Consider the following 26,130-nt stretch of genomic DNA (forward strand, 5'->3'; position numbering starts at 1 on the left):
GCACATAGCCTGGCACAAGCGTCGTGGTGACGTCACCGCCACTTAGTGGCGAATGGCGGTTGTTGTTGTGTGTGACTGTGTGTGTGACTGTGTGTGTGACTGTGCCTGTGTGTGACTGTGTATGACTGTGTGTGTGACTGTGTATGTGACTGTGTGTGTGTGACTGTGTGTGTGTGTGACTGTGTGTGTGACTGTGTGTGTGACTGTGACTGTGTGTGACTGACTGTGTGTGACTGTGTGTGTGTGACTGTGTGTGTGACTGTGTGTATGACTGTGTGTGTGACTGTGTGTGTGACTGTGTGTGTGTGACTGTGACTGTGTGTGTGACTGTGTGACTGTGTGTGACTGTGTGTATGTGACTGTGTGTGACTGTGTGTGTGACTGTGTGTGTGTGACTGTGTGTGTGTGACTGTGTGTGACTGTGTGTGTGTGTGACTGTGTGGGTGTGACTGTGTGTGTGTATGACTGTGTATGTGACTGTGTGTGTGTGACTGTGTGTGTGACTGTGTGTGTGACTGTGACTGTGTGACTGTGTGTGTGACTGTGTGTGTGTGACTGTGTGTGTGTGTGACTGTGTGTGTGTGTGTGACTGTGTGTGTGTGACTGTGTGTGTGTGCTGCTGTCAGAGCGCCATGTTGCAGGAGAGGTTATTGTTGGCTCGTCGTGCTCCAGGGCGCTGTTGTTAGAACCACGTTGCACACACACCAACAACAACCCCGAACACAACCATCATCAGCACCACCACCACCAAACCATCGTCACACACAAGACACGGGCTTGACAGCTCCGCGACGGGGGCCGGTACTGAACTCGCTGAAACGTTTAACAAAACCCCACCACAGTAATGACAACAGCAGCAGATGATGATGAGTGGTGTTAGTCTTGGCGTGGTGTGAGGCCGCGTGATGCCACTGAGGCGTGGGCGAGCTTGCGGCAGACGACGAGGAGGAGGACGAGGAGGAGGATGACGATGACGGTGGTGATGGTGCTGCCGCTCGCCATCGCCGCCGCGATCTTAGAGGTGACTCTCGGAGGATGCGGCGTTGTTGTTGGTGGTGGTGTTGTTGTTGTTGATTGTTGTTTATTGTTGTGGTTGTTGCACGTCAAACGTACGCGGTGTGGGTTATGGTTGTTTGTTTGTGTGTAACGTTTGTGTTCACGGCGCGTTCGTTGTGTTGTTACGTGTGGTGTGTTGTTACGTGTGGTGTTGTTGTTACGTGCGGTGTGTTGCTACGTGTGGTGTGTTGTTGTTACGTGTGGGGTGTTGTTGCTACGTGTGGTGTGTTGTTGTTACGTGTGTTGTTGTTACGTGTGGGGTGTTGTTGTTACGTGTGGTGTGTTGCTACGTGTGGTGTGTTGTTGTTACGTGCGGTGTGTTGCTACGTGTGGTGTGTTGCTACGTGTGGGGTGTTGTTGTTACGTGTGGTGTGTTGCTACGTGTGGTGTGTTGCTACGTGTGGTGTGTTACGTGCGGTGTGTTGTTGCTACGTGTGGTGTGGTGTGTTGTTACGTGCGGTGTGTTGCTACGTGTGGTGTGTTGCTACGTGTGGTGTGTTGTTGCTACGTGTGGTGTGTTGTTACGTGTGGTGTGTTGCTACGTGCGGTGTGTTGTTGTTACGTGTGGTGTGTTGTTACGTGTGGTGTGTTGTTACGTGTGGTGTGTTGCTACGTGCGGTGTGTTGTTGCTACGTGCGGTGTGTTGTTGCTACGTGTGGTGTGTTGCTACGTGTGGTGTGTTGTTAAGTGTGTTCGAATACGATGTTATATTGAGTTTATATAATGGTTGAACACAATGTATATACCAATACTGATACGTACTCTACATATACAATTATATACATATTGTTCTGTACAGTATATGCATAGTTATTAAGTACAATGTGTATCAAAAAGGAGACTTCTACATATACAATGCTATATCCATAATAATCGAACACAATGTGCATACCAATATGCCAATACGATACATGTTATGCAAAAGAATTGAATACAATGTAAGCACTAATGAGGGTGCATACTCCACACAAACAATGCTATTATATGAAGAAGTAATTTAATGTAATGTATTAACGCGTGTATCGAGAACATAGCTTACAAATTATCACAACGGCACTGCTCCATGTCAAGATTGTTAAAGTACCATGTAGGATTCACTGTCCAGCTATTCTGTGTGCCCATATAACATGTTAAAACATGCGTTACCCTACAGGACTGCTACTGCATACATGACAGCGCATATTGCCCTGAAATACTATTCTGAATTATTGCATTGTAAGAGCATTTTCTCTACGGTAACGTATACACGTGGCGCTGGACAGCATTGGTGCATCCGACATGGGCTACTCTGTTGGCAGCGCTTTACAACAGTGAACTTGCAAGTGAATGTCCACGTGGGGCTTCATCCCTCAAGTGCGAGATGACACCACAAGAGTTCAATCCCTGGTCAAGGTCAAGCGCCGGTTGTGGGGACAGTCTCGCACCAGCTGCTTCGGGATGTGATGGCAGGGCCATGAGGAGGGGAAGGTGATGGTGGCGTCTGGGAATGTGCAATTTGACACCACCAGCACCACCACCACCAGCACCACCACCAGCAGCAACACCAGTACCACCACCAGCACCACCACCAGCAGCAGCACCACCAGCACCACCAGCAGCACCACCAGCACCACCACCAGCAGCACCACCACCAGCAGCAGCACCAGCACCACTACAAGCAGCAGCAGCACCACCACCACCAGCACCACCACCAGCACCACCACCAGCAGCACCACCAGCACCACCAGCACCACCAGCACCACCAGCACCAGCAGCACCACCAGCAACACCAGCACCAGCAGCACCACCAGCAACACCAGCACCACCAGCAGCACCAGCAGCACCACCAGCACCACCAGCAGCACCACCAGCACCACCACCACCAGCAGCACCACCACCAGCAGCACCACCACCACCGGGTCTCTTGAGTCGATGGGATCATCTGACCATGGGCAGGCAGATTGACATGAAGGTATTGCAGCTTACAGGATACAACAGTACCCACAATCTAACGCCCTTGTAATTCATACAGTCTGGGCCATTCGTTGATAGAGGGCTGTTTTCAGAAAACCAACTACGATACTATTACTCTTTGGTTATTTCGGTCAAATCACGTAGATACTATTTTAACTGCGATTTTTTTTGTTCGCAGGTAATACCCACTGAGTTATATATATAGCTCGTTTTCAGAAGCGACCTTACCACGCGTCATTGTAGCTCAAGGTGTAGTAGTGGCTTATCAGCACGTGGACATTTATAGCAGCCAAATACTGCAAACGCATGCTTCTAATGACTGCCTCTGTCCTCAACAGGTAAATTAGCACAGTCTATAAGCGCACAATCCTCGCGTGACCTAAAGGTTACCACGGGTGAGCATAGGTGATAGAATATTGTAGGAGAATGGCTCAATAGCATACAGAGGAGAGAGAGAGAGATCGTTTCGAATATTCGCACAAACAAATGTGTTGAGGTTGGTGGGGAGACTCGCAGTGCTTTGGCTTTGAACAAAAAAAAGTCTCAATTTGTCCCTTCAATGCCACACTATCCCGGTCTAGTACGAGTATATTGAGTGGAGTACTGCCATCTATACATGTTACACTTCATAAAGCACACTAAGTGCATGGTTCTTTTAAACTAGCCGCGGTTGCAGTGGTGTGGCACATGCATTGGCATTGCTGTGTTATAGAGGGTGGCTCTGATGGATTGCAAAAGCACGTGGAGTCGAGTAGTCTCGTTCCCCGCTCGCATTTCCCGTTACGTGAGCAAATGTCAACATTGTCCCACAACACAGTGGGCTGACAAGCCACGCGTTGTGCTACGGTGATGCCGCCTTTGTGTGTTTCACTCGCGTCGCGTGTTTCATTGTCGTGGTCCGCTTACACGACAAGTATTCTCAAACGATATGTGGACAGCGTTTGGGCAAGTTGGCCTGCTCCCTTGACTGTAGTTGAACACAAGTGCATGAGATTATTATTATTATTGTAGGGATTTGAACAATGACGAGAACACGTGTCCATGTGTCTTTCTTCATGCAAACAATAAATACAAAGGCTGCCCGGCAAAGTGTACAAAAGTACAGTAACGTATTGTATACACTAAGTGAACGGTGACGGTAAGGTGAAATAGAAATGCACACACAACGTGACTGGGATCTCGTGTGTGTTTGTCTGTGCCAGTCAATGTCAGAGCTCATCCATGCTCCACAAAGTGACTGACAATCGTCTCTGTTGGAGGTCCTGAGCGCATGATGCAGCCAGCCGTGGGAATGTCACGTACTTGTTTTACTTCACACAAAGCGGTACTCATTGTATCAACCCAGGGGGATGATGGGCTGTGAGTGAAGGCACTCTGACCAAAGTCCCACGCAGCCACATCTCTCATTGTATCTACTGTATGTTTGGTATAAATATTAAATCACTCAGGTTGAGTGCTCTCAGATTATAAATTGCAATTACTGTTGTGTATGCCTGTTTATACACAATAGCATGTATCCATTCAATTATTTAATGCGTACTCTAGTGTAAAATCTAATTATTGAAATACCTTGTTAACAATTTTTAAAGTTGGTGTGTATTAAACACAACAACCTCTGTTATCTGCTTTCTAATCTAGTAGAGCATGCCCATTGTTATTATATACTGTATCACCAAGAACTACTCGACATTTCATGGGTATATTTACACAAGGAAGCCGTATCTTCATTCTCAAAGGAACATCGATTGAGTGGCTGTCATGCCCGTTGGGAGTCCTGAACCCAGTTGTTGAAATTCCATATTCCCACGGCAGGAATCAGTCGATTCATAAGGCAACCAGGGTTGAATTCCCATCAAGTGATGCAACGTTACCACGTGGTGGGTACTCGTTTTACTCGTCCCAGGGTTGCGTTGGATGCAAGTTCACCAGGCCTGCACGTGGACTCAAGCTTTTGTCCATGATTTGCTTGCTGCTCCATCAACTTGTGTAAAGTTCAGTATATCCTGACCAAACCTCCAATATAACGTATATATCCCGCATCTTGTCCCAAGTACGGTGTGTTAATGATTAACATAAAGATAAAGATGCCTCCTCTTTATCAATACTGTACAGAAATTGTTTGCAAGCACTTATCAACACTGACCTGGCAAATGAGGGGGTAGTGAAGCCACCACAATGGTAAGCCACCAATTCTGAGGTCTCCACATTACACCAACTCCTGTACTCAGGGCGGCATCAACTTAGGAGCGGTGCAGTAGTCCCCTTTTCATTGCTACTTGTGCATGGGTAGCTATCTGTATCTGAACCTGGTTACCTGGGACCGTAATGCAGTGTATTAACTACAGTTGCTGTATGTAATGCCAAATCAGTACTTGAAAACCAAGACAATGTACATGCTGTACTGGATAACAGAACTCCAATAATTCGTGGTGATATGGGGGGGTGGGGGGGGTGGGAGAGGGCCGTATCGTGAGTCCCGTAATCCGTGGCGTGCCGTAGAGTTTCTGTCGTCCGCGTGAATAGTTTGCGACGACGCAGTGTGTGGCGGTTCACCGGAGGAACTAGCAACAACAACAACTGCCATCAATCCACAAACAAATTGCAGATGATGGGAAGTGGGCAAGTGGTGAGTGGCCAAACTAATCCGTGATCAATTCCCGGAGTGCAAGATTACGAGTTTTCTCAGATCCAAATAGTGTCAATCTGCGATTATGGGTCTATGTTAAAGAATGTTTGCATTATTTTTGACTTGATATCCAATTCTAAAACATGCAACATTCTCTTCTACCAAAAAAATCAACATCAGCACAGCTGGTCTGTGCTGATGCTAAATAAATGCAACATTTGCAAAAACCAAAATTGTATATCCGTGATGCCCTCTGCAGCTTCGCGATTCAAAAACTTCACAGAGCTCACGTGGCGAATGAAGCCAGCGGCCTCTTTGAAATGCGTATCGCTTTGACAACAAATATATTACTTGAATACAAATTACAACAAGATAATACAATTAGAATGAAATTAGAATAAAGTGTTATAAACTGTGGATGCCACCAACGTGCCGCGGAATATGAGAGGAATTATCTGCTCCCGGAGGAATTCCAGAAATCCACGATGTTTGTAGATTGGAGCACCATAAACAGTACATGTATATTGACACATATACACGCTATTTGCAATAAACTTCAGTAAATTACGTGTGCCAACTCATTATAATTGGTGATACAGTATATATAATATCTTACACTCGAATTTGGACAGGTCTTATCGAAGGCTGGTTTAAGTATTCGACTCATAATCGGGTGTTGAGTTCAAATTTAGTGTCTCGCCTGGTTTTACATAAAGAGACTTCCCATTGGTCCTAGGAATTTATAATTTACACCACTGTCTCAGGACCAACAACAGTGATGATCACTGCCACAAATTTACATGAAGCACGAAGGGCATTTAACTTTTTTTTTGCAGAGAAGATACTCTACAGTCCGATATCGTGTTTTCGTAATTCACCCAAAAAATACTATGCAGGCAGCGAAAATTATCTGACAATTGCACCATGGATTCCACGCAAACTGATCTGTATGTTGAACTTCTTTCGCACCATACATAGCTCCCCGTGCAAATCGGAGGTGCGGTTAATTTAATCCGTGTCTAGATTGGGCTGTCCACCCTAATGTGCTGCACTGTGTATCTGAACCTTGAGTGTGTTGTGGCAGTGCGATATGACACACGTGTTATAATGAGAAACATCAATTGGCATTGACTCGGCCGCATTGCCGTGTCCAGAATCTTGCTGCAAATAATTCCCACATGTCAATTTGATGCAGTGCAGCCTGGGTGTGTGGCTGTAGGATACACTTAAAGCACGTTGTACGTGATGTCCCAGTGGGCAAGCTGTACTGATGTCAAGGTGGTTGCACAGTCTAGAGTTTGGAGAGAGAAAAATAAAAATCACTCTTCATTACTCCATAATCATGCCATCAAAATATCTGTTTAATACATTTTTATTGTTAGTCACCGTATGAGTGTATACGGTTTGTCGTGTGCATATGGACTGCGTCCAGCTCATAATGTTTGACATTTATTGTCTCTGGTGTAATCTATATTTTAACCAGTCGTGACTAAGTGCCCATACAAATCGTTTCTTAAGCACACAAGCCATGAATATTACAGCAACAACAACAAAGAGCACTGTACGCTACATCTATAGAAAGTCGAAGCGGTTTCTCAAGTGGGCGTGGGAATGTAGCCTTCCCCAAAGTACTGCCCAGAGCCAGCAGTAGGGCTCCGACCTCTGAGGTCAGACAAAAAAAAACTGGGTCATATCGTAGGAATAAGAAGACAGTATACCATAATAGGGGAGAAGTATACATGCAATAAATTTGTCTTGAGAGGCACATTATGTATTCTGCAAATGAAACTGGGATTTTGCAACGATTCCTGGAAGAAAGAAAACCTCTCATGGATAATATTGGTCGCGAAAGCCTACGTGTTAAACTGCAGTCCTCGAATTGCTTGCACGGCAGCCACCACAAAAGGAGTGCACTCCTGGGAAAACCAGGATAGGTGGCAACCCTAGCCAGTGAGTGGTAAGAATTCCCCATTGTTATGGCAGAACAAGGTCCACGACCATCATGAACTCCCACAGAATAGTGCAGTGCTCATTTTTTGTGAACTCCGGAGGGATGATCGTCTGAGTTAACCTCTGCCTGTGATTTGACCATCTCATTACAAGTGCAACGTGCTAAGCAGTGTAGCACACCTGACTAATCATCATAATCTCAGCATCAGCAATTTGTTATCCTCTGTTGGATGAAGGCCTCGCAATGCCATTGCCACCCCTCATGATCAAGTGTGTCATTTTAGCACTCGTGATGTCATTGTGAAGTCACTCCCATACATATTCGTTCAACATCAACACAGTGATATCCCTAAAGGACAATACGGTGCCATGCTTTACTGTAACTATAAAGTATTTTTTATTAACTAAGCTTCAAACTCACGTGGGACAGTGGAACACCCAGCCTACGTACGTGTCTACTGGATATATTTTATTAAATTATTTTTGCTGTCGTCACAAATTATAAACGCAGCAGCAGCCACACGTGGTTTAGCTACACGCCGAAATCATAGTTTTAACCATTGGCTAATTGAAAAGGGTCATTCAAATTATATTTCAAATGACTTGTTAAACCTAGCGACAGTTATGGATCACGTCCCGTGAGCCCACGCGTGCACTGTAGAGCTGGCGTTGAAAGACTGCATTGATCACTCTCCCTGTTGTTTTAGTCTTGCTGTTGTTGGCAGCTACAGCATTGGTATTACCCCTGGGAATGCTGTGCATTAGCAGTTGAGACCTGTACTACACGTAGACAGTGCAGCATCGAGCTACAGGCAGGAGGGTGGTGATCGATTCAGACTTGTAAGAATTTAGGCGATAACTTTTTGAAATTGAACCACAGAACCAATTACATCTCGTTGTGTATGTATTGTGCAACATGTTCACAGAACCTCACACAATCGTCATCAAATGTCATCCCTGTGTTTGCTTTGTAACACTAAGTCGAATTCCAATTAAAGGCTTTGCATGCAATTCAAATAGTGTAATCAAGAGTCTTGTTTCTCGGGGACAATCTTAATGAGTATATAGATACCTTTTTCAGGAGGGTCTTGTGTGAGATGCTTCGCCGATTTGAATGCAGTGAAACTCGTGTCATTTGTGGCCAATTTACTCCCCTTACCCATGGGAAATTATGTCACCCACGAATGGATTATTCCTATTATCCGTGTTATCTCTCTTGATCGGAAAAGTCGTCCTTTTTACCGCAAATAACCATGCAAATTATTTTTGTGGTAATCAAATAGTGCCTCCACATGAATATGGATGAAGTGTTTCACAATATTTTACCGTGTGGGAAGAAACCGGGGTATCCAGGGGAGACCCACACACATACAAGTAGATAATACTCAGTGGTCTGCACAATTAGGTCAGCAACCTGCATGCTGGAATTGCCCTCATCAGGCCACCTGATCGCCCAATAGGTGGGTGACTCATGCTCACTGATGGTCTCTGTGTGATCCACCAATCCCCTGCTACGATTTTCTAAGATTAAATCAGTGTGCCACTGTGAACGGCCCAGCTAAGCAGGGAAAATAAATGTTACGTTGGGTTAGAGCTTCTAAATATAACTGTGTCGTTAACCAACCACCACCCGACACAGCAAATGATTAAGGTTTGTCACGTAAACAAAACGTGCCAATTAGTTACTCTACAACACACTGGTGTGCTGAAGTAGCAACTAATTGGCACGTTTTGTTTACGTGACAAACCTTGCTACTTGGCTGTGTCGGGTGGTGGCGGGTTTAACACCACATTTATGTACGTGATCTAACCCCCCAAAAAAACCTCCATTATGGACAGGTCACTTATCGTAGATCATAGGGCAGAACGCTAACCACTGCTCCACCTTGCATACCACACGCAAGATAAGTCAAGATGCCATCCCTCTTCAAATAAATGGTGTGTTTGATCATCTTTGTTCATCTCGTGTGATGAAAACTTTCCATTTCTGTAGTGGAAACAGACTGTTGATTTGCCAGATTAGAGCAATTCGGGCTAAATGAATGACTACGTACTTAAGCTCACCTACGTTTTTTTTTAAATGACCTGATTTGTCTCTTGTAACGAATGACGATTGACCTAAAGAGGATGGCCCTCTTTAAGGCACGACCGTGCTGAACAGCTGATGATGATTGCCACTGCTGCTGATGATGATTATTATTATAATGAATAACACCTCTTTTTCGACAGGCCTGTGAAGCCAAGTACTGTAATTACCACAAGGATGGTTTCAGCAGGCCTTTCACGTAAGTGCAATGATCGGTGAGTGCTTGTGATGTGCGCACAGCATTGCGAGGCGCAAATCGTTCGCGTTTCTTAAATGGAAGCCGCTTCTGAAATGGTGGCATCGCTGCTCTTGCTGGGTAGCAAGAGTTTGAATTTCTCAAAGGGGACACACGCTGAATCGTGCGCGGTTATGGAAGGGGACCGGCATCATGTGTGTGAGGTGCGTTGGTGGCCCAGAGCGGTACGGGGCAGAGGGGGGGGGCGAATGTCCTCGTCACGGTGCTGAGCCAGCGCTGCTGGGATCCTGGTTATGATTGAGGCAACCATCCATGATTAAGTCCGCATTGTCATCTGTGACGAGTTAACGGTCTCACCCGATTTCCTCGTTAATTCGTAAAAAAAATATACAATCTTCAAATTCGACCTTTCCCAAATTTTTGAGCATTAACATTCATCCTCACGTTCTGGTACATGTGATGTGGACTAACCTCCATTGAGTGCTACGGAGCACGTTACAGTATCATAAGGCATGAGGGGTTTTTATAGGCGTGACTCCACGAGTAATCTGTGGTGTGATATCCCAGGAACACATTCCTGCAGAAGGAGCTGATAGGAACGTTGGGTTGCTCGGTCAATGGCCAGGGTCAACGGCGGTGTGGTGTATTCCGCAAATATGCCCGACTGTGAGGGCGGGCACAAGCCGGCGTGAGAAGGTTAAACGTTGAGTTTTATAAGGGCACCACGGGGTGACCAGCCCCTCCCCACCCAGCCCCACCCCTCCCACCCCTCACCCAGCCCCACCCCACCCAGCCCCACCCCTCCCACCCTCCCCACCCCTCACCCAGCCCCACCCTCCCCACCCAGCCCCTCCCCACCCTCCCCACCCAGCCCCTCCCCACCCAGCCCCTCCCCACCCTCCCCTCTCCACCCAGCCCCACCCCACCCTCCCCTCTCCACCCAGCCCCACCCCTCCCATTTTATCCGGGTGTCCGGATACACGTGGACAGACATCCACAGACATACACAATTAATCTGCCTCCTGTGAATTAATCCCGGTTGGGCTTCCAGTCCACTACGTTTCCTACCAGTAATATTCCCTAATATGTTAATGCGTTTCTCTGCTGACAGAACGAGCTACAAAATTATGTTTATTCTATTCATGGCATGATTTGGTACAACAGCACGTTTGCAATATTACTCGACAGTCAGAATATACAAAAGCACTTTCCTGCTCAGCTGAGTGCGCGGCAGCATACATCTCTTTCGCAGCTTCAAGCAAGTGGTGGAAATTCCACGTTCCTATGGCAAGGGCAAAACCTATCTAGAACGACAACCGCCATAGTCTTCCCACAAAGTGGTAATTGTATCCACTCCAGATGGACGAACGACTTGAGTCGATCGTTGACGAGACTTTGGTCTTGTGGCCTTCTGAATGCGAGACATATGCCCAACCCCACTGTGCCACCTGATCGATTATGGGATATGACTGCAACCTGTGCTTCAAAATATCATAGGGTTAAGTGAGATATAAGCAGGGGTGGAATGATGTATCCATTTATTCATTGATTCATATCTATATTTAAACTGATGGTCCAAGTTCGCAATCGTGATTGTAAGATAATGTGTTATATGTACGGTAATCGGCGCACGTTATCTCTACACCCAATAAAGGCTGCACGGAGATGATGTAATCTTTCAAAAATACAAATATTTTAATCAGATCGTGACTGAATTTAGAGACAATTCATGGAATTTCATGGGGCGGTGGGTGGGAGTGAATAATTCCACCCTTGTGATATAGTGCACTATTGCAGCTGTTATAGCCGAAGTCTTCAAACAACCATCTGTCGCATGCGGAGACTGATGCACAGTTGAGGGGAAAGTCGTTGGAGCATTGTTACGTTGTGTGCAGCGCTCCGTCAAAAGAGGTTCATGTGGAAGAGGAGCCATGGCAACATGACAAATATTACAGGCGCGCAGCATCTGTGTGAAGCTAAAGCAGTAAACACAGTGCCTACAATTTCAAAATGTAGGGGACAGGCAGGGTGGACAGGTATTTTTTTTGTTGCCAATATATAGGCATCCCTCATCAATTCTCTGGACAATGCTGGCTGCTTCCCCGTTTCATGGAAACCGATTCGTCTTGCCCTGGGCAGTGCAGCATCAACTTGTTGACTGGGAAAGCATATTTTTTCATGATGGTACATATATTTTAATCAAAGGTTTTAATCACTTTAACAGTTTAGAAAATGCTTAATGCGACCCTAATATAGGAGGAGTTAACGCTTCATTGGCGATGTGGATTTATTGCTTGAAACACTGCCCTGTGAAGCAATACCTGACCAGCAGTGTCGCGCCCTGATTTTAGTGTCACGTTCTGGACCCGCCCTTACTGGACATCTGTGACAAAGAGCGTTATAGCTCATCGGATTCCTCCAGTATAATTAAATATTCTGATTCTGCTTTGCTCGCAAATCGAAATTCACGAGTTCATTACCCGGTTGGCGATCAAATCCACCTATCACCTATATAGGGCCAATGTTTAAAGTCAAAGTAGCTAGTACTATTGGACAAACTCTTCACGGTACATGGGATTATGTTAGATGGATATAATACGTTTTTATCCACGTACTCTCTCACGTGAGACATTGCAACATTGTGACGTTCTAGGGCGGATCGTCCCCGGGGCATCGTAGAATAGGAACGCACCGGACCGGCATTTGAGATTATTTTAGATGGCCAGGAGATGGCGGTGCAGCAATGACTTTGATCATATCGCGTTGTCCCCACGCGGTTGTTGGATTTTCTCTGGATACTCTGGGTTCCCTCCCACATGTCAAACACCTTCTTAAAAATGTGATTGACCAAACACACACCAATTGCAGACCCCTCCTGAAACAGTATCTCCATACTCGGAGAAACTTTTGTTTTCCTGGAGAGAGAGGACGTTATTGCAGTAAAATAGCAACGGTATGTATTTGATTTGATTGTTGACTTTTCAGCAACCATTATGAAATAACTTGGGGAAGTAGAAATCTGTGGAAGATACAAAACTGAACAATTTTTTTTATTTTACCAGGTATGGCCCATTGAGCTGTATAGCTCTTTTTTTAAGAAGTTACCTGGCCACAAATGAAAGCTCAACGAAGTGGCTTTTCACGTGGAAATGTATAGCAGCCAAATACTCATAGAGGCATGTTTCTAAATATGGAGGGAAAACCGGAGGATCTGGAGAAAAATCCACTCGACCATGGGGAGAGAGACATGCAAACTCCAAATATACAGGCATCAGGGTCAGGATCGAACCCACAACCTCCTGCATACCAGGCAATGGCGTTAACATCTCGCCACTGTGGATGAACACGCAGACACCTCCTCCCTTCAATGTTAGTTTGAGGCTCTGATAAGATGACTCATCGGCCCAATGATGAGGTCACCGAGCCAGCATCCTTGAGATCCTGGGCTACAATCCCTCTCGCCTTTCCCTCCGCTCAGTAATGGCTGCACACTGTGAATGTGCTTTGGAATTTACTGCCATTTGTGACATCGCCCATTTCTGAGGGCTTGTGTTTTTTTTTTCCCTCAACATTTAATCTTCGTGGATTACATAAAAGAAACACCTCGGCCACTTTCTTATGCAAAATAACCATTTTACAAAAGCTTTTTTTTCAGCAGCTGCAAAAAGTAAACCACAGAGCAGTACACGTATTACCTCGATCGAATCGATGCGTCCTTCCTGCCAAAGCGAGCATTGGGATGCAGTGCTCCTCTCACTCTGCGGCCGCTATCGATGTAAACTGACAACAGCTAACTTCCCACAGTGGTACCCATTTTATTGATCCCAGAGGGATGAAGGGCTGCATTGAAACCCGACTCAGATGTGAACTGGCAACCTTACAGTTGTGAGACAGGTGCTTGTTGCTGGAGGCTACCGGGCCTGATATCCCCCCCCTCCCACCCCCGCAGAGAGATAGACGCCTATATGTGTTGTTTCCCGTCTCTTGTTAATGTGCGTCGTGTTTACTTTTTGCACCTTCACTTCCTACTCCCTGCAGGTGCCACCCGTACGAAGATTGCTGTGGTAAAAAGTGCTGCGTCCGTGTGATTTCCCTCTACCGCATCTGGTATTTCTGGTGAGAGAAGGCGCGCATGCAGACGCACGCACGCACGCACGCACGCAACACGACCCCTTCTGTTGTCCCCATAACCGCGGGCGACCGCTGCACGTGCCGGCTTCACGCCGCCGCCACCGCCGCCGCCGCCATCGCCGCAGTCGTCTCATCTTTAATCTCGCCTAAGCGGACGGGTTTTCACGCGGAAACTCTTTGTGAGCCATTTTCACGGCCTCGTGGAAAGACTGTGAGAGTGGCTCACCAAAAGTGGCCCTTCCCACAGTGCCTGCGCGATCTGCGGTTGCACTTTCTGCCGGCGTGCGCACGCCTCCCTCCACGCGCGCACGCCGGCAATGTGCTTTTGGCGATTGCTTCGCCGAGAGGGAAAGGCTCGTGCTCCCGACGCAGGAGTTGACCTCTTTGGCATCTGCGTTGACATTGCGCACTTTAAAGTGATTTGAGTTGCGACCGTGGTTGTCGGCAATGGCAAACGACTCTTACCTGCGATCCGTAATTCGCAAGAAGTTGTTTGGTGATGCCGCATTGGTAGCGGTGCACAAACACAATTGCAAAACACTTTCGACAATAACACTGCTTAAAATAAAATATATATTCGGTGTAGTTTCAGACATTAGCCCTTCTCCATTACATATGAAGAAGGACCATTACCCAAAAACACTGTGCATTATATATATTTGTTATATATTATGCATATAGTCAGTGTTATTGACGAATGTGTTGGGGCTTTTTTGTTATCCACAAATGCATGGACTCGTTAACTCATTATCCGCAGCTAATGGGTTGATGGTATACAAGTCAGCCCGACTCTGCGTCAGTGGTGATTAACCGCACCGGTCCTGGGCCTCCCCTAGGTCGACTCAGCCTTAAGTCAGTACCTGGTGCTGTGTGTAAATATCAGCGCCGGGGAGACAAAGGTTGGCAGGCAAGGTGCAGGCCACACCACCACCTTGTGCACCTTCATAGGTGCCCGGTAACAGCACCTAAGCCTGCGCACGTCACACGGGGGATCTTTGTTTGTGTCGCCTGGCCTGCGCACGGCGCAGGTTCTGCCTTCTGCTCGGGATCCTCTTCTGCTGCGGCTCGGGGCTGTGGCTGCGCAGGAGGTACCTGGGGCCACGCGGCATCGCCAGCCAGCCCCCGCTCACCGTCACATACACCGCGCACGCCAACGGGCCCAGGGCCAGGAGGTTCCACAGTGAGTTGTTGTGCCACCCTCCCCACTCTGCCCACCCTGCCCACACTTCCCACCCTCCCACCGCCACCCACACCCCGTGCACGGGTCGTGGTCAGGAAGTCACGGCCACCAATGCTGCTGCTGCTGCAGCCGCCACCACTCCTCACTCTCCATTGCTTCCTTCCTTCTGCCAAATTGTTGTCACCTGTTGTTGCACGGTTAACGCGACCTCCGAGGGAAAGGTACGGGCAATGTTACACACGCGTTAAAACGCTCAGTAGAATGAGCACCGAAACGATCTGCTTTTGTCCATCGTGAATCCTGTTCTCTCAGCCCCTGTGTGAGTGAGCACATTCTGTGACGCCCATTGCTTGGTTGTGCTAAAATAATTTAGAGCGGCGATTGAGCTTTCATAAGGGGGGCGCTTAGCCCCCTCCAGCCCCCCCCCCCCCCCCCCCGAAGCCATGGGGCTACTCCCAGGTCTGCTGCCATGGTCCTCATCACGACCATCCGGCTTCAGGTCCTCCCCTTGGCCTTTAACTTCTGGGCACCATCCCACTCAGTGACTTGCCCTCCTCCGTCCTCTTAATTAAACACAAAAAGCTGTTCTGAAGAAATTCGTTTTCAATTGAGATGAGTATAGATTAATGCGGCTCTGCTCAGGCTGGAGTCACTTAGTTACTTTCAAAGAGGCGTGAGCGGCTCAGCCGTGGCCTGAGCCAGGCTCAGCTTGCAGAAACCATGAGCACGGCTGGGACCATGGCTAGAGGCGGCTCATTTCTCCAGAACTGCTTTTTGTGTTTAGTTTGTTGTCCTTCAACGCACCTCTAATTATCACGGTTGGCTACGTACAGTGGGTAAGACGCTCTACATACATAAGTACGTACATACACTCGAACTAGAGCCAAGCCTATGCCGGGACCTGACAAAGGACACGGCCCTTAACCGTCACGCCGTGCCCACCGTGTGCTGTCCCCGTCACAGACACGCTGCCCTCGGGGATGTACTTCTACACGGAACAGGGACCGTTCCCTGGCGGGCAGGTGCCGCTTGTGTACCCGTACCCGCCGCAGCCCTCCGGCTTGCCGCTGTACGAGCCGGGGTACCCGCCGCCCGTCTACCAGCCCCCGCAGCACCCGCTCGCCTGCCACGCTCAGCCGCACCCGTTCGGCGCCCAGAGCCTCGGCCACCAGACTCAGCCGGGCGAGCTGGCGGCGCATCATCACCGTCAGCAGTACGCGCACGTGTCGTACCCGACGCCGATGGCTCCTCCGCCTCCCTACGAGGAGGTCGTGAAGTCCTCGGCGCCGCGGTGAAGCGCGTCTCGTGCCGTTGCAGCGTCTCGTCGTGTGCGTCGTAGACCTCTCCCCGACCCTGTTGGCCGCACACTCGTGCGTGCGCGCACACGCACACGCACGCACACACACACACTCGGACGAGATTTCCCCGTTTAGCCTTGTCAAATGTAAGGGTGAGTGCCATTCGTGAACACCGTTTAAGACCAGGCGTGGGACACAAAGGGGTAGCGTGGCCGGCACCATACCTCTCCGCCTTTGTATCCCCAGCGCTGACGTGCACACAAACCGTACCAGTTACAAATGTAACGATGACTTGACCGAGGGGGCACTCCAGGAAAGCACCACTTACCACTGATGGTGCGCACAGGTGTGAACTCAATCCAGGCCATCGGGATCAGAGCACAGTGCACAAAGCAATGCGCCACCGCACTTCGCGTTCAAACATCGACAAAGATACCCCCCCCCCCCCCCACAGCCTTCAGCAGGTTATTGAGGCACGTGCTGTTAGCAAGCACCTATGAAGGCCATCGCAGCTCAGGAGGGGGAAAGCGTGTCCAGCACCACACCCAGCCGCCTTTTTCTCCGCAAATATACAACAACAACAACAACCGCTGTTCGCCACTAAGTGGCGGTGCTGTCACCAAGGCCCTTGTGCCAGGATGGGTGCACCTTTAGGCCACGTGAAGTGTCCCAAGGCTCGCTGGCAGGAGGTCATGGGACAGACCCAGGTGTTAAAACCCATTGGTTCACATACAGACGTACTTATTGAATGTTTGAATGTTTCGATTTTTGTTTTTATAGTAATAGTTTTTTACCCTTTTATCTGGCACCAAAAGTGACACCTTTATACAAGGGATCATGTTTGCCGAGACGGCTTTTCTTAGAGCCTAGTCTCCACTGGTCTTGGACCAGATGACACCGTCTTGGAGTGGACCAATACATTTCAAGGATAGTGCATATCATTATCAGAGTTGGCTCTTTTTGTTTGCATTTTGACTGCTTGTGTTGTGGTTATTGCAAACATGATCCCTTGTATAAAGGTGTCAGTTTTGGTGCCAGATAAAAGGGTAAAAACCTATTACTATGTTCTTTTGTTATTGCATCTCAGCTGTCATGTTGTATTCTAGGTACAGAGGAGACCTACTAAGTGGCTTAGTGTGAATTAGGCCCTTATCAGTGGCACAGAGACAGGTTAAAATCCTGAGCCAGGTTCGATTCTAAGTTTGAAACTTTCGGCTTATACCTCCCAATAAAGCCGTGTTGTTCATTGTGATGGGCTTACAATCTCTCCCCATTCACTGGACAGTTTATAAACTGAGAACTTAAGGCAAATATGCATTGCATATTTGATTATGGGCACAAGGGGAACAACTTTTCTGCTTTGCCTAGGTGTTTGTTTTACTGATAAGAGGAACCTCCTGGGAAGACAGGGAATGTATTGCAGTTGGAGTGTGTGTCATCCCTGCCAAAGGTTGTCCCACGTAGGAAATGAACGCCGTTAAATGTGTGATGTTACTAGAATGAACCTGCTTCTTTTGTTTGTGCCTTGTCTGTATTAAATAGCACAGTGGACTTGTACTCTTTAGTCATTGGTGACAATGCATTATCCGTGTGCGTCTGGACATCAAATTGCTTCAGCATCCATTACAATAGCGGGCATGCATCACATTTGGCGAACGCTTCTTTGGTATTATCGCCAGCCTTCTGCTATCCTGTAAAGTACACACTGGGGGAATGGTTGTATCTGTCCATATCCTCCACAAATGTCATCGGCCTTGCGTAGGACCGTGCTGACTGCAGTGATAAAATGTTAAATGTGTCTGTGTGTGTTGTGTGTGTGCGCAACTATTAGTCGTGTGACAAGCGGTGGTGTCACGGTCAGCACGCTGCACAACAAACTCGACGACCTGAATTCGATTCCCGCGCACGGGCAGTACCGGTGACGATTATCTGAACCAGTCCTGGGCCACCTTGAGGTCGACTCAACAACTTCCAATGAGTACCTGTTGCGATGTGTACACATCACTACTAGGGAGACAAAGGTGGGCGGGCGTGGTTCTGGCCACCCAACACCCAGGTGCGCCGTGCCGTCCCTCATAGGTGCACGCTAACAGCACTTGCCCTAAAATCTGTTAAGGATCTTTGTTTTTGTAACCATTAGTGACGGAACTGAGAACATCGGGATATTTGAACACTGATGACCAATCTGTTCTTCAATTGGCTGCTGTTTTAAACAACCTTAATGTTGCCGCTAAAACCGAAGGCTTATTCACAAGGGCTCTTGACTGGGGCATAAATTGTGAGCATCAGCCACCTAGCCAATCTTGGCAGCTGGGCAGAGTAGCTTGGGATGTCATGTGCCTATCCACCAGTCTCATTCTAAATATTGCTTAGATTGCCTTTGGCAGGTCAAAGTGGTCCATGATTATGGAACTTCCCTTTAGTGGAAGTGATTTTGTAGTGTCAGGGCGGATAAAGTCCACATGCTCTCTGTGACTTAAGGCGAAGGGCTCGGTCGCATCTTCTTAACCGTCAGGTTGTTTCTGCGTTTTTTTTATTTAGTAAAAACGCTTTGGAGAAATTCCAGTGGATATTTGTTGAAAACTCTTGAGTGTTAAAGAGATTACATATTTTGGAGGATTAGGAAGGCATTTTCTGAAGATTGGTGCCACATTTACAGTGGTGGATTATTGTTAACGAGCCAGTGAAGATGCTGCTATTCCACGTGTTATATGCAGTATATACACAATACAATACAATGTAAATTGGATGATAATTTGGATTTATGAAGCCTCCAAATGCGACTACATCTCAAGGAGCTGAACAAATTGGGGAACATTTACAAAGAGATCAATTGAAGCATTGTAGTGGGATCTCGTGATTCTCACATTCGTACAGTGTATGTTGAAATTTCGCCATAATTTAAAGCAGCTGCTTGGTAGGAAGGCAATTGTTACCGATATTTCGTGGAGAAACAGATGAGTCAACCCAATCAGTGCAAACGTGTCTTTTTTAACAACACATTAGGCACATTCTGCATTTTGTTTTCTATTAAATACATAACTCTTTATTTGTTTTAAGTGTGCTATATAGCTTTCATTAATTCAGTCTTTCTGCTCAAATTGCCATTGGTGTCTTTCTCCATAGGTGGCTCAAAGCCAATGGTGAAAATGTCTAATTTCCATGGCAAGGGTGAGTCACTGCAAAGGTCAACCACTGTCGGGATTTCGACAAGGTGGTGCTTAATGTATTGACTCCAGAGGAGAAAGTTGGCCGAGTCAAATCCCCGACCAGGTTTCGAATGTGAATTGATCACTCTGTGACAGCACCACCTAGCCGGATTATTGGTATGGAGTAAACGTGACACGATGTGCGATAGGATTAGTCCAGCAAATCGCATTAACATTCCAAATAAATAACATGCCGGTATTCATATGCTTAGCTCTTTCGGTAAAGTCACGTTGAAGGGAAACAACAAAATAATAAAATATCTATAAAACAATAAAAATTCTCACGACGATGCTGGTATTCGCCCATTTCTGTGGGCAGATTTAACGTTCAGCACATTTCATGGCATCTGCTTTTGCGGCAATGGCCATGAGCGCGCGTCAATGGCAAGCGCAGCGCTGCGGACGTTTCACGGCAACGTCTTGTCGCGATTGCTGGCTCCAAGCGAGCAGCGGGTACGGTGGGCAGTCGACAAACATGTCGCCGGGACGGCTGTCGCGGAGTCGAGCCAAACGACGAAACGCGGAGCAAACCAATGGCATATTTTCGTCGCGCCTCCGGCTAGAACGGTTGGCTACGTGCGGTGCGAGAGAAGTTTCACACACATAACGTCTGCTGCTATGTTTGATCGTTGACGTTCGTTTAATGCTCACAAAATATATTAAGTAGATGTTCGTCCAAGTATAGCAACAAATGTCATGCCATATTGACCTGCTCATTATAAAGATGATAAAATGAACTACACCGCCCCCTCCCTTCCCCAACAGGATTTTGTGTCTCCGATATATTTAGCCATCAGCCGCCGATGATTATTTATTATAATTATAATAATAGTGAGTCTTGGATAGTGAAATTTGTCGTCAGAGTTGAGACTGCTCTCGCGGTGGACACACGCGTTGGCGATCCGAAGGGGAATTCTCATCCCTGAGCAGTGCTGGTCACAGCGCAGTGTTTTCACAAGTGTGCATCACACCCAGTGGCCATCACCTTGGACACCTCGCGGCATTTGATTTGTAAAACAGAGTTAAGCACGATTTAAAGCTTTCGTGACTGCAGGGATTCATATTCTTGGTTCTTTCGGTAAAGTCACGTAGAAGGGAAACAATAAAATAATACAAATATAAAACAATAAAATTCTCACGACGTTTCGACTGCAACACAAGAAATCATCATCAGGTGTGAAAACCACAGCAAGAAATTTTGAAAAAAGGGGCGTTTTTTTAACGTTAGCACCACGGAGAGCGATTTGGCAGTTATTCAGATGGACGAGTCCATCTATGTTCGGAAAAGAGGAGAGGGGAGACGAAAATAATGGATGTGGTCTGATAGCCACCGTAAGCGTGAACAATCATTTAAGACCCGAAATGGTTTATCAAATCCTTCCAATGATTGCATAGATGGACTCGTCCATCTGAATAACTGCCAAATCGCTCTCCGTGGTGCTAACGTTAAAAAAACCGCCACTTTTTTCAAATTTTCTTGCTGTGGTTTTCACACCTGATGATAATTGCTTGTGTTGCAGTCGAAACGTCGTGAGAATGTTATTGTTTTATATTTTTATTATTTTATTGTTTCCCTTCTACGTGACTTTACCGAAAGAACCAATAATAGAGTTAAGCACGCTGCGTCGGACCAATGTTTGGCGAGTTATTCGCAACGCTGGCCAATTGATGTTCACTCTTCATGTCTCCGCTGCAGTCATCGTTTTGTTTGTAGTTAAGAAATATTATTGCGGTTGATTTCTGGAAACAGGTCTGCCTCCAAAACTAGCACACTTCATTTCCCACTTAAATATCTCCTCCATCAGCAGATAATAAATAATGGAGGGATAGTAAAGTCATCATCGCTTTAAGTGGTTTTCTAAGGTGTTTTTAGAAATTTTAATACACAAGACTAATAGCAAAAAAACTATTTCATTATTGCTCATCTATTGTCGACTTCTCACAATTGAAAGGTTTTGAATTAAAATCCCAGTTGGGGGTTGACTCAGCCCATCAATTTGGGATCAATGAAATGAGTATCACTTTGTGAGAGGTCGGCAATGGACTTCTTAATGAAAAATTAATACCTGCCATATAAATGTTGAATTTCCACACTTGGCCCAGGATTGTGGTACAATGATTGTAATGTCAGGAGTAGAAACTAGCCGCTGTACAGCGAGATTCAACAAAACTGCGTTTCATTTTTTGTTCATTGTGTTAACTCTTCATTCACACACACCCGGGAGATCACATTCCAAAGGTCTGATATTTAATTGTCATTTGAAAATCTGTCTACGGATGTTAGTTCAGTGCTTTAAATTCAAGTAAAGGGCTCTGGTGCGCTACTATACATTTGCACTGGTGTAAAGCCTACTAAAGTACAGACACGCCACATGGGGCAGTTTATAAATATTAGGTGGGTGGCTATTTTACTAAAGGGATACACTTTTTTTGCCACGTATGTAATTGATGTCGGTTTTCTGATAACAGCAGAGTAACATGATGAGTACTAAAAGTAGCCTTTGCATGTTGCACGTCTGAAAGTGTATACTCAATGTGTGATGTACCCTTATGCCATTCGTGTGGGTGAAAGCTAGGTGTGTTTACTTGTAGTTGGTGGCCCCTGTTTCGCGTTCCTCTTTCTGCCGCTCTTCGATGGCTACATGTAGAGCAGCCCACTGCGGTAAGGGTGTCAAAGGCAGGCAATACTGGAGAATCTGTCCACACGAGCGAGTCTTTTGCTTTTGGAAACCTCGAAGAGACGCGGATTGACACATTGACAGGAAGTTGTGTGTGTGTGTTTGAAGAACGAGCGCTCGTCTCAAACTCTGAGTTCAAATCCCGGTCGGGAGTCGACTAAGCCTATTATCCCCTCTGGAGTCAATAAAATGAGCACCGCTGTGTGGGATCACAGCAACTATGAGGCAGGGCTTCTCATGTTTTACATCCAATGTGCAGTGGTGGGCATTCCACATTGCTATGGCAGGAGGTGATGTAACATAATATGACAAGATCATCTTCTTTGGTTCTTTCGGTAAAGTCACGTCTTCTGGACAGTCCTGTTTCTTCAACTGAGGACGGCTACTTGTGTTGTGGCCGAAACGTCGTGAGAATTTTATTTTATTCTCATTCTACGTGACTTTACCGAAAGAATCAAAGAAGATGAATCCTTGCAGTCACGAAAGCTTTAAATCGAAATGACAAGACCAGTTGACTTCCCACCAAGTGGTACTCCTTATAATCAACCAAGGAAGGTTAGAGAGCTGAGTCAACATTTTTGGCAAATTAGCCTGTATATGAACTTTAGAGTGTTCAGTTGTTGTGAACTCTTAACTGCAGCAATGTCTGCCAAATTGAGGAGTTAAGCATAAAATAACAATGGAATCTGTTATCAGTTATTTAATTGAAGATTAGAGACATAAATGCGTGCCTGTGGTTATTTTTCAGCATCCCATTCTCAAAACCTTTACAGGATTATATCAGGAGTCAAAACATCTAATCCCACATTGTATTTTTGAACATCCCCTTCTGTTGTATAATAGTTTGTTTTGTAGATTATACAGCTGGTATTACAATATTAATTAACTTTAAAATTGTTGGCCATTGAGACGGTGTTTTGAAATCCAGCAATGGTATATTCAGTGATGTATCGCGAAATGTTCTTTGTCAAGTAATTTGTGCATGCATGCGCTTCTGTTGTGTGAATATAGTTTTCACACAGTGATTGAAGTATCACTTAGTTCTGGGCAACACAAGAACGTTAACAAATTTATACACGTTTGCAGGATGTCTGAATTATTTAACTTAATGAAAAATATCAAATTGAGCCAAGAAAAAGCCATGTTCAATAAGTTTGCCGAATAAAAGAAAATGAATTGTTGGAGGCACACAAATGGAGGGAAAAAATGTATATTTAGGGCATTTATTGAGGATAGACCAGGATTAAAATTCTTAAATTCATCGGCAAGCAAAAGCAGGATTTATTCATTTTGGAATATTACATTTGATAATTAAAAGCAGCAAACCATTGCGCTAAAAGAATAACGTTTGCAATCATTCCCTATTCCCACATAATCCAAAACAGACCCTGAAAAAGAACACGGAACCAAGCAGAAAAATAACCAAAGATACATGGAAAGATGCACGCTGGGATTTATGAGAGACAGAAAGTGTAGCACAGACAACTTAATGCGTTTGTGGTATGCTCTGAAGCCTAACCTGCTGTTCAACAGTGCTTAGTATAATGTTGATGGATACATGATTATTGATTCTTGTTTATGATGACTGTTGGATAAATCTGAAATGCTAGATCACTTTGGCTTGCATTTGCCAATGTTGTTACAGTTGGCAGTAGTACATGACTCAAAACTCATTTTCAAACACCATCAGTTGGTACAACGTTAATGCAATGATATCATACTGTGTTGTACCTCACATTATCGAACTCAATCGAAATTCACTTAACCGAAAAATAAAGCACATTGACACTGGAGTGAACTTCGAGCAGAAAGACAAATGTTCTATTGTAATCGGTGGAATTGTAATTATAAGTTGATACGAAACATTGCCAGGGATGTGAAATTAAATTGAACACAACTGCAAGTAAAATGCTCTTGAGACATTTTCTGAAAATGATTTGTGGGTTAAAACTGCCTGCGTTGAATAGATTAACAGTTTAAAAAAAATGTGTTCTACATTTAATGCTCTTTAAAAGCGTGTTTGATCAAATTAATACTGTACTTGCGGTAAAAGCAGTATTTATAGTCAAAAGTTGTTCATAGTAAAAATACAAGAAAATGTTAAAGATGTTGGGAGTTTTTTTGTGTGTGTGTGTATGCATATGAGTTGCTTCGGTCAACATTCTTTACGGAACCCAAAGTTAAATAAAAGTGTCTCCATGTCCCATCGAGTGTTGGGCAGTGTTCACCTCCATTGGCAGCCCCAGCGGTGGGTATGCCACATTCCTGTGGCAGGGGGCATTCTGTTCTCAGCACGACCTGAGCCGAGCACCAGTCAACAGTTCCACCAGGGTGGATATGGACGTCACCATACAGATTTACAGTTGACCTTGCAGGATCCTTAGCACGGTTGGCTACGTACGGTGCTAACGAAGTTCAACATACTTTTACGTATTCTTAGCTCTTTCGGTAAAGTCACATTGAAGGGAAACAATAAAATAATAAAAAAAATATAAAACAATAAAAATTCTCACGACGTTTCGACCATAACACAAACGGTCATCATCAGGTGTGAAAAACCGTTTGTGTTATGGTCGAAACGCCGTGAGAATTTTTATTGTTTTATATATATTTTATTATTTTATTGTTTCCCTTCAACGTGACTTTACCGAAAGAGCTAAGAATATGAATTACTGCAGTCACGAAAGCTTTAAATCAAAATTTATACTTTTACGTGTTGCTCAAGACAGCAGTGCATTGCCTATACCCATGCATTGCACAATTCGATATTAAGTTATCAATACATGTAGCGGTTGTGACATTGATACAGTCTTGTACTGCCCAATATTGATATCGACTGCTCATATTGTTCATCTTGATTGCTATTTTTGCTAAAGTGCTCGAAAGTAACTCCTGTGATTTGCTTCGTGTACGGGAGTGGTGCTGTGGTTAAGCAGTTGACTCGCAGAAGGTTATGAGTTCAGGTCCTATTTGACGGTCAGTTCACCCATCATTCAGAACATATGTACAGAAGCCCATGTGGGAAAGTCAATAGTGTTTGCTTTTCCCTGTGGAAAAACTCGCCCCTGCCAAAGAAATGTGAAACTTCCGCCACTTTGACGTTTTGAATTACTGTATTGTATCGTAATTAGCCAAGGAAAGGAACACATCCCAGAGGACACAACTTAAATCTCTTCTGATACGACCTCACACAGTTATTGTAGTCCAAGGTAAGCTGAGTATCTGCCCTTAGGCAATACGTGATTGCCTTCAGGCGAGTCATTCCATTCACAGAATAGTTTAAACATATACCGTTTTTTGCTGAAGAAAAATATTGTATTTTAAAAGTGCACGTTTCTATTTATATATGTGCTCACTCCCATCCATCAGCCGATCGATCCTCCTTCCTTACCAATTTCTCAGACAATCGATCAATGTTTCTGTTGTAATCTAATGTTTTGTTAGATAATCACGTAGGCATCTCGTCTCACCTTCCCATGCGCTTTTGCCACAACATCCATGCCAATACCATCCTTTATTAAGCGTTGTGGGTAAAGATTTTGGGCCACATTCCCATCCCAAAACAGCCGAAACGTATTCGCCCTGACAATTTTCCACATTAAATTTTGACTTAAGACTTTCGTGACTGTAGGAATTCATATTCTTTGGTTATTTCGGTAAAGTCACGTAGATAGAAAAAAGAATAATAAAAAATAAAATGAATAAAAATATCACGACGTTTCGATCGCAACAGAACCGGTCATCATCAGACAAAGGAGTCAGCCTCC

At 45.6% G+C, this 26,130-nt stretch overlaps 1 protein-coding gene across 1 annotated transcript; it reads left to right on the forward strand.

Annotated features, from left to right (window-relative positions):
- The first annotated feature begins 573 nt into the window (after positions 1-573).
- VOPP1 (VOPP1 WW domain binding protein) lies at positions 574-24,567 on the forward strand. The gene is made up of 5 exons (XM_032951069.2): positions 574-1,021; positions 9,815-9,870; positions 13,906-13,983; positions 15,027-15,178; positions 16,142-24,567. The coding sequence occupies exons 1-5, from the start codon at positions 965-967 to the stop codon at positions 16,471-16,473; spliced, it is 675 nt and encodes a 224-aa protein (XP_032806960.1). The 5' UTR covers positions 574-964; the 3' UTR covers positions 16,474-24,567.
- The last annotated feature ends 1,563 nt before the right edge of the window (positions 24,568-26,130 follow it).

Source organism: Petromyzon marinus, chromosome 10 (genome assembly GCF_048934315.1).
Source record: "Petromyzon marinus isolate PM22_M1 ecotype Great Lakes invasive population chromosome 10, UKy_Petmar_22M1.pri1.0, whole genome shotgun sequence".
NCBI classification, from domain to species: Eukaryota; Metazoa; Chordata; class Hyperoartia; order Petromyzontiformes; family Petromyzontidae; genus Petromyzon; species Petromyzon marinus.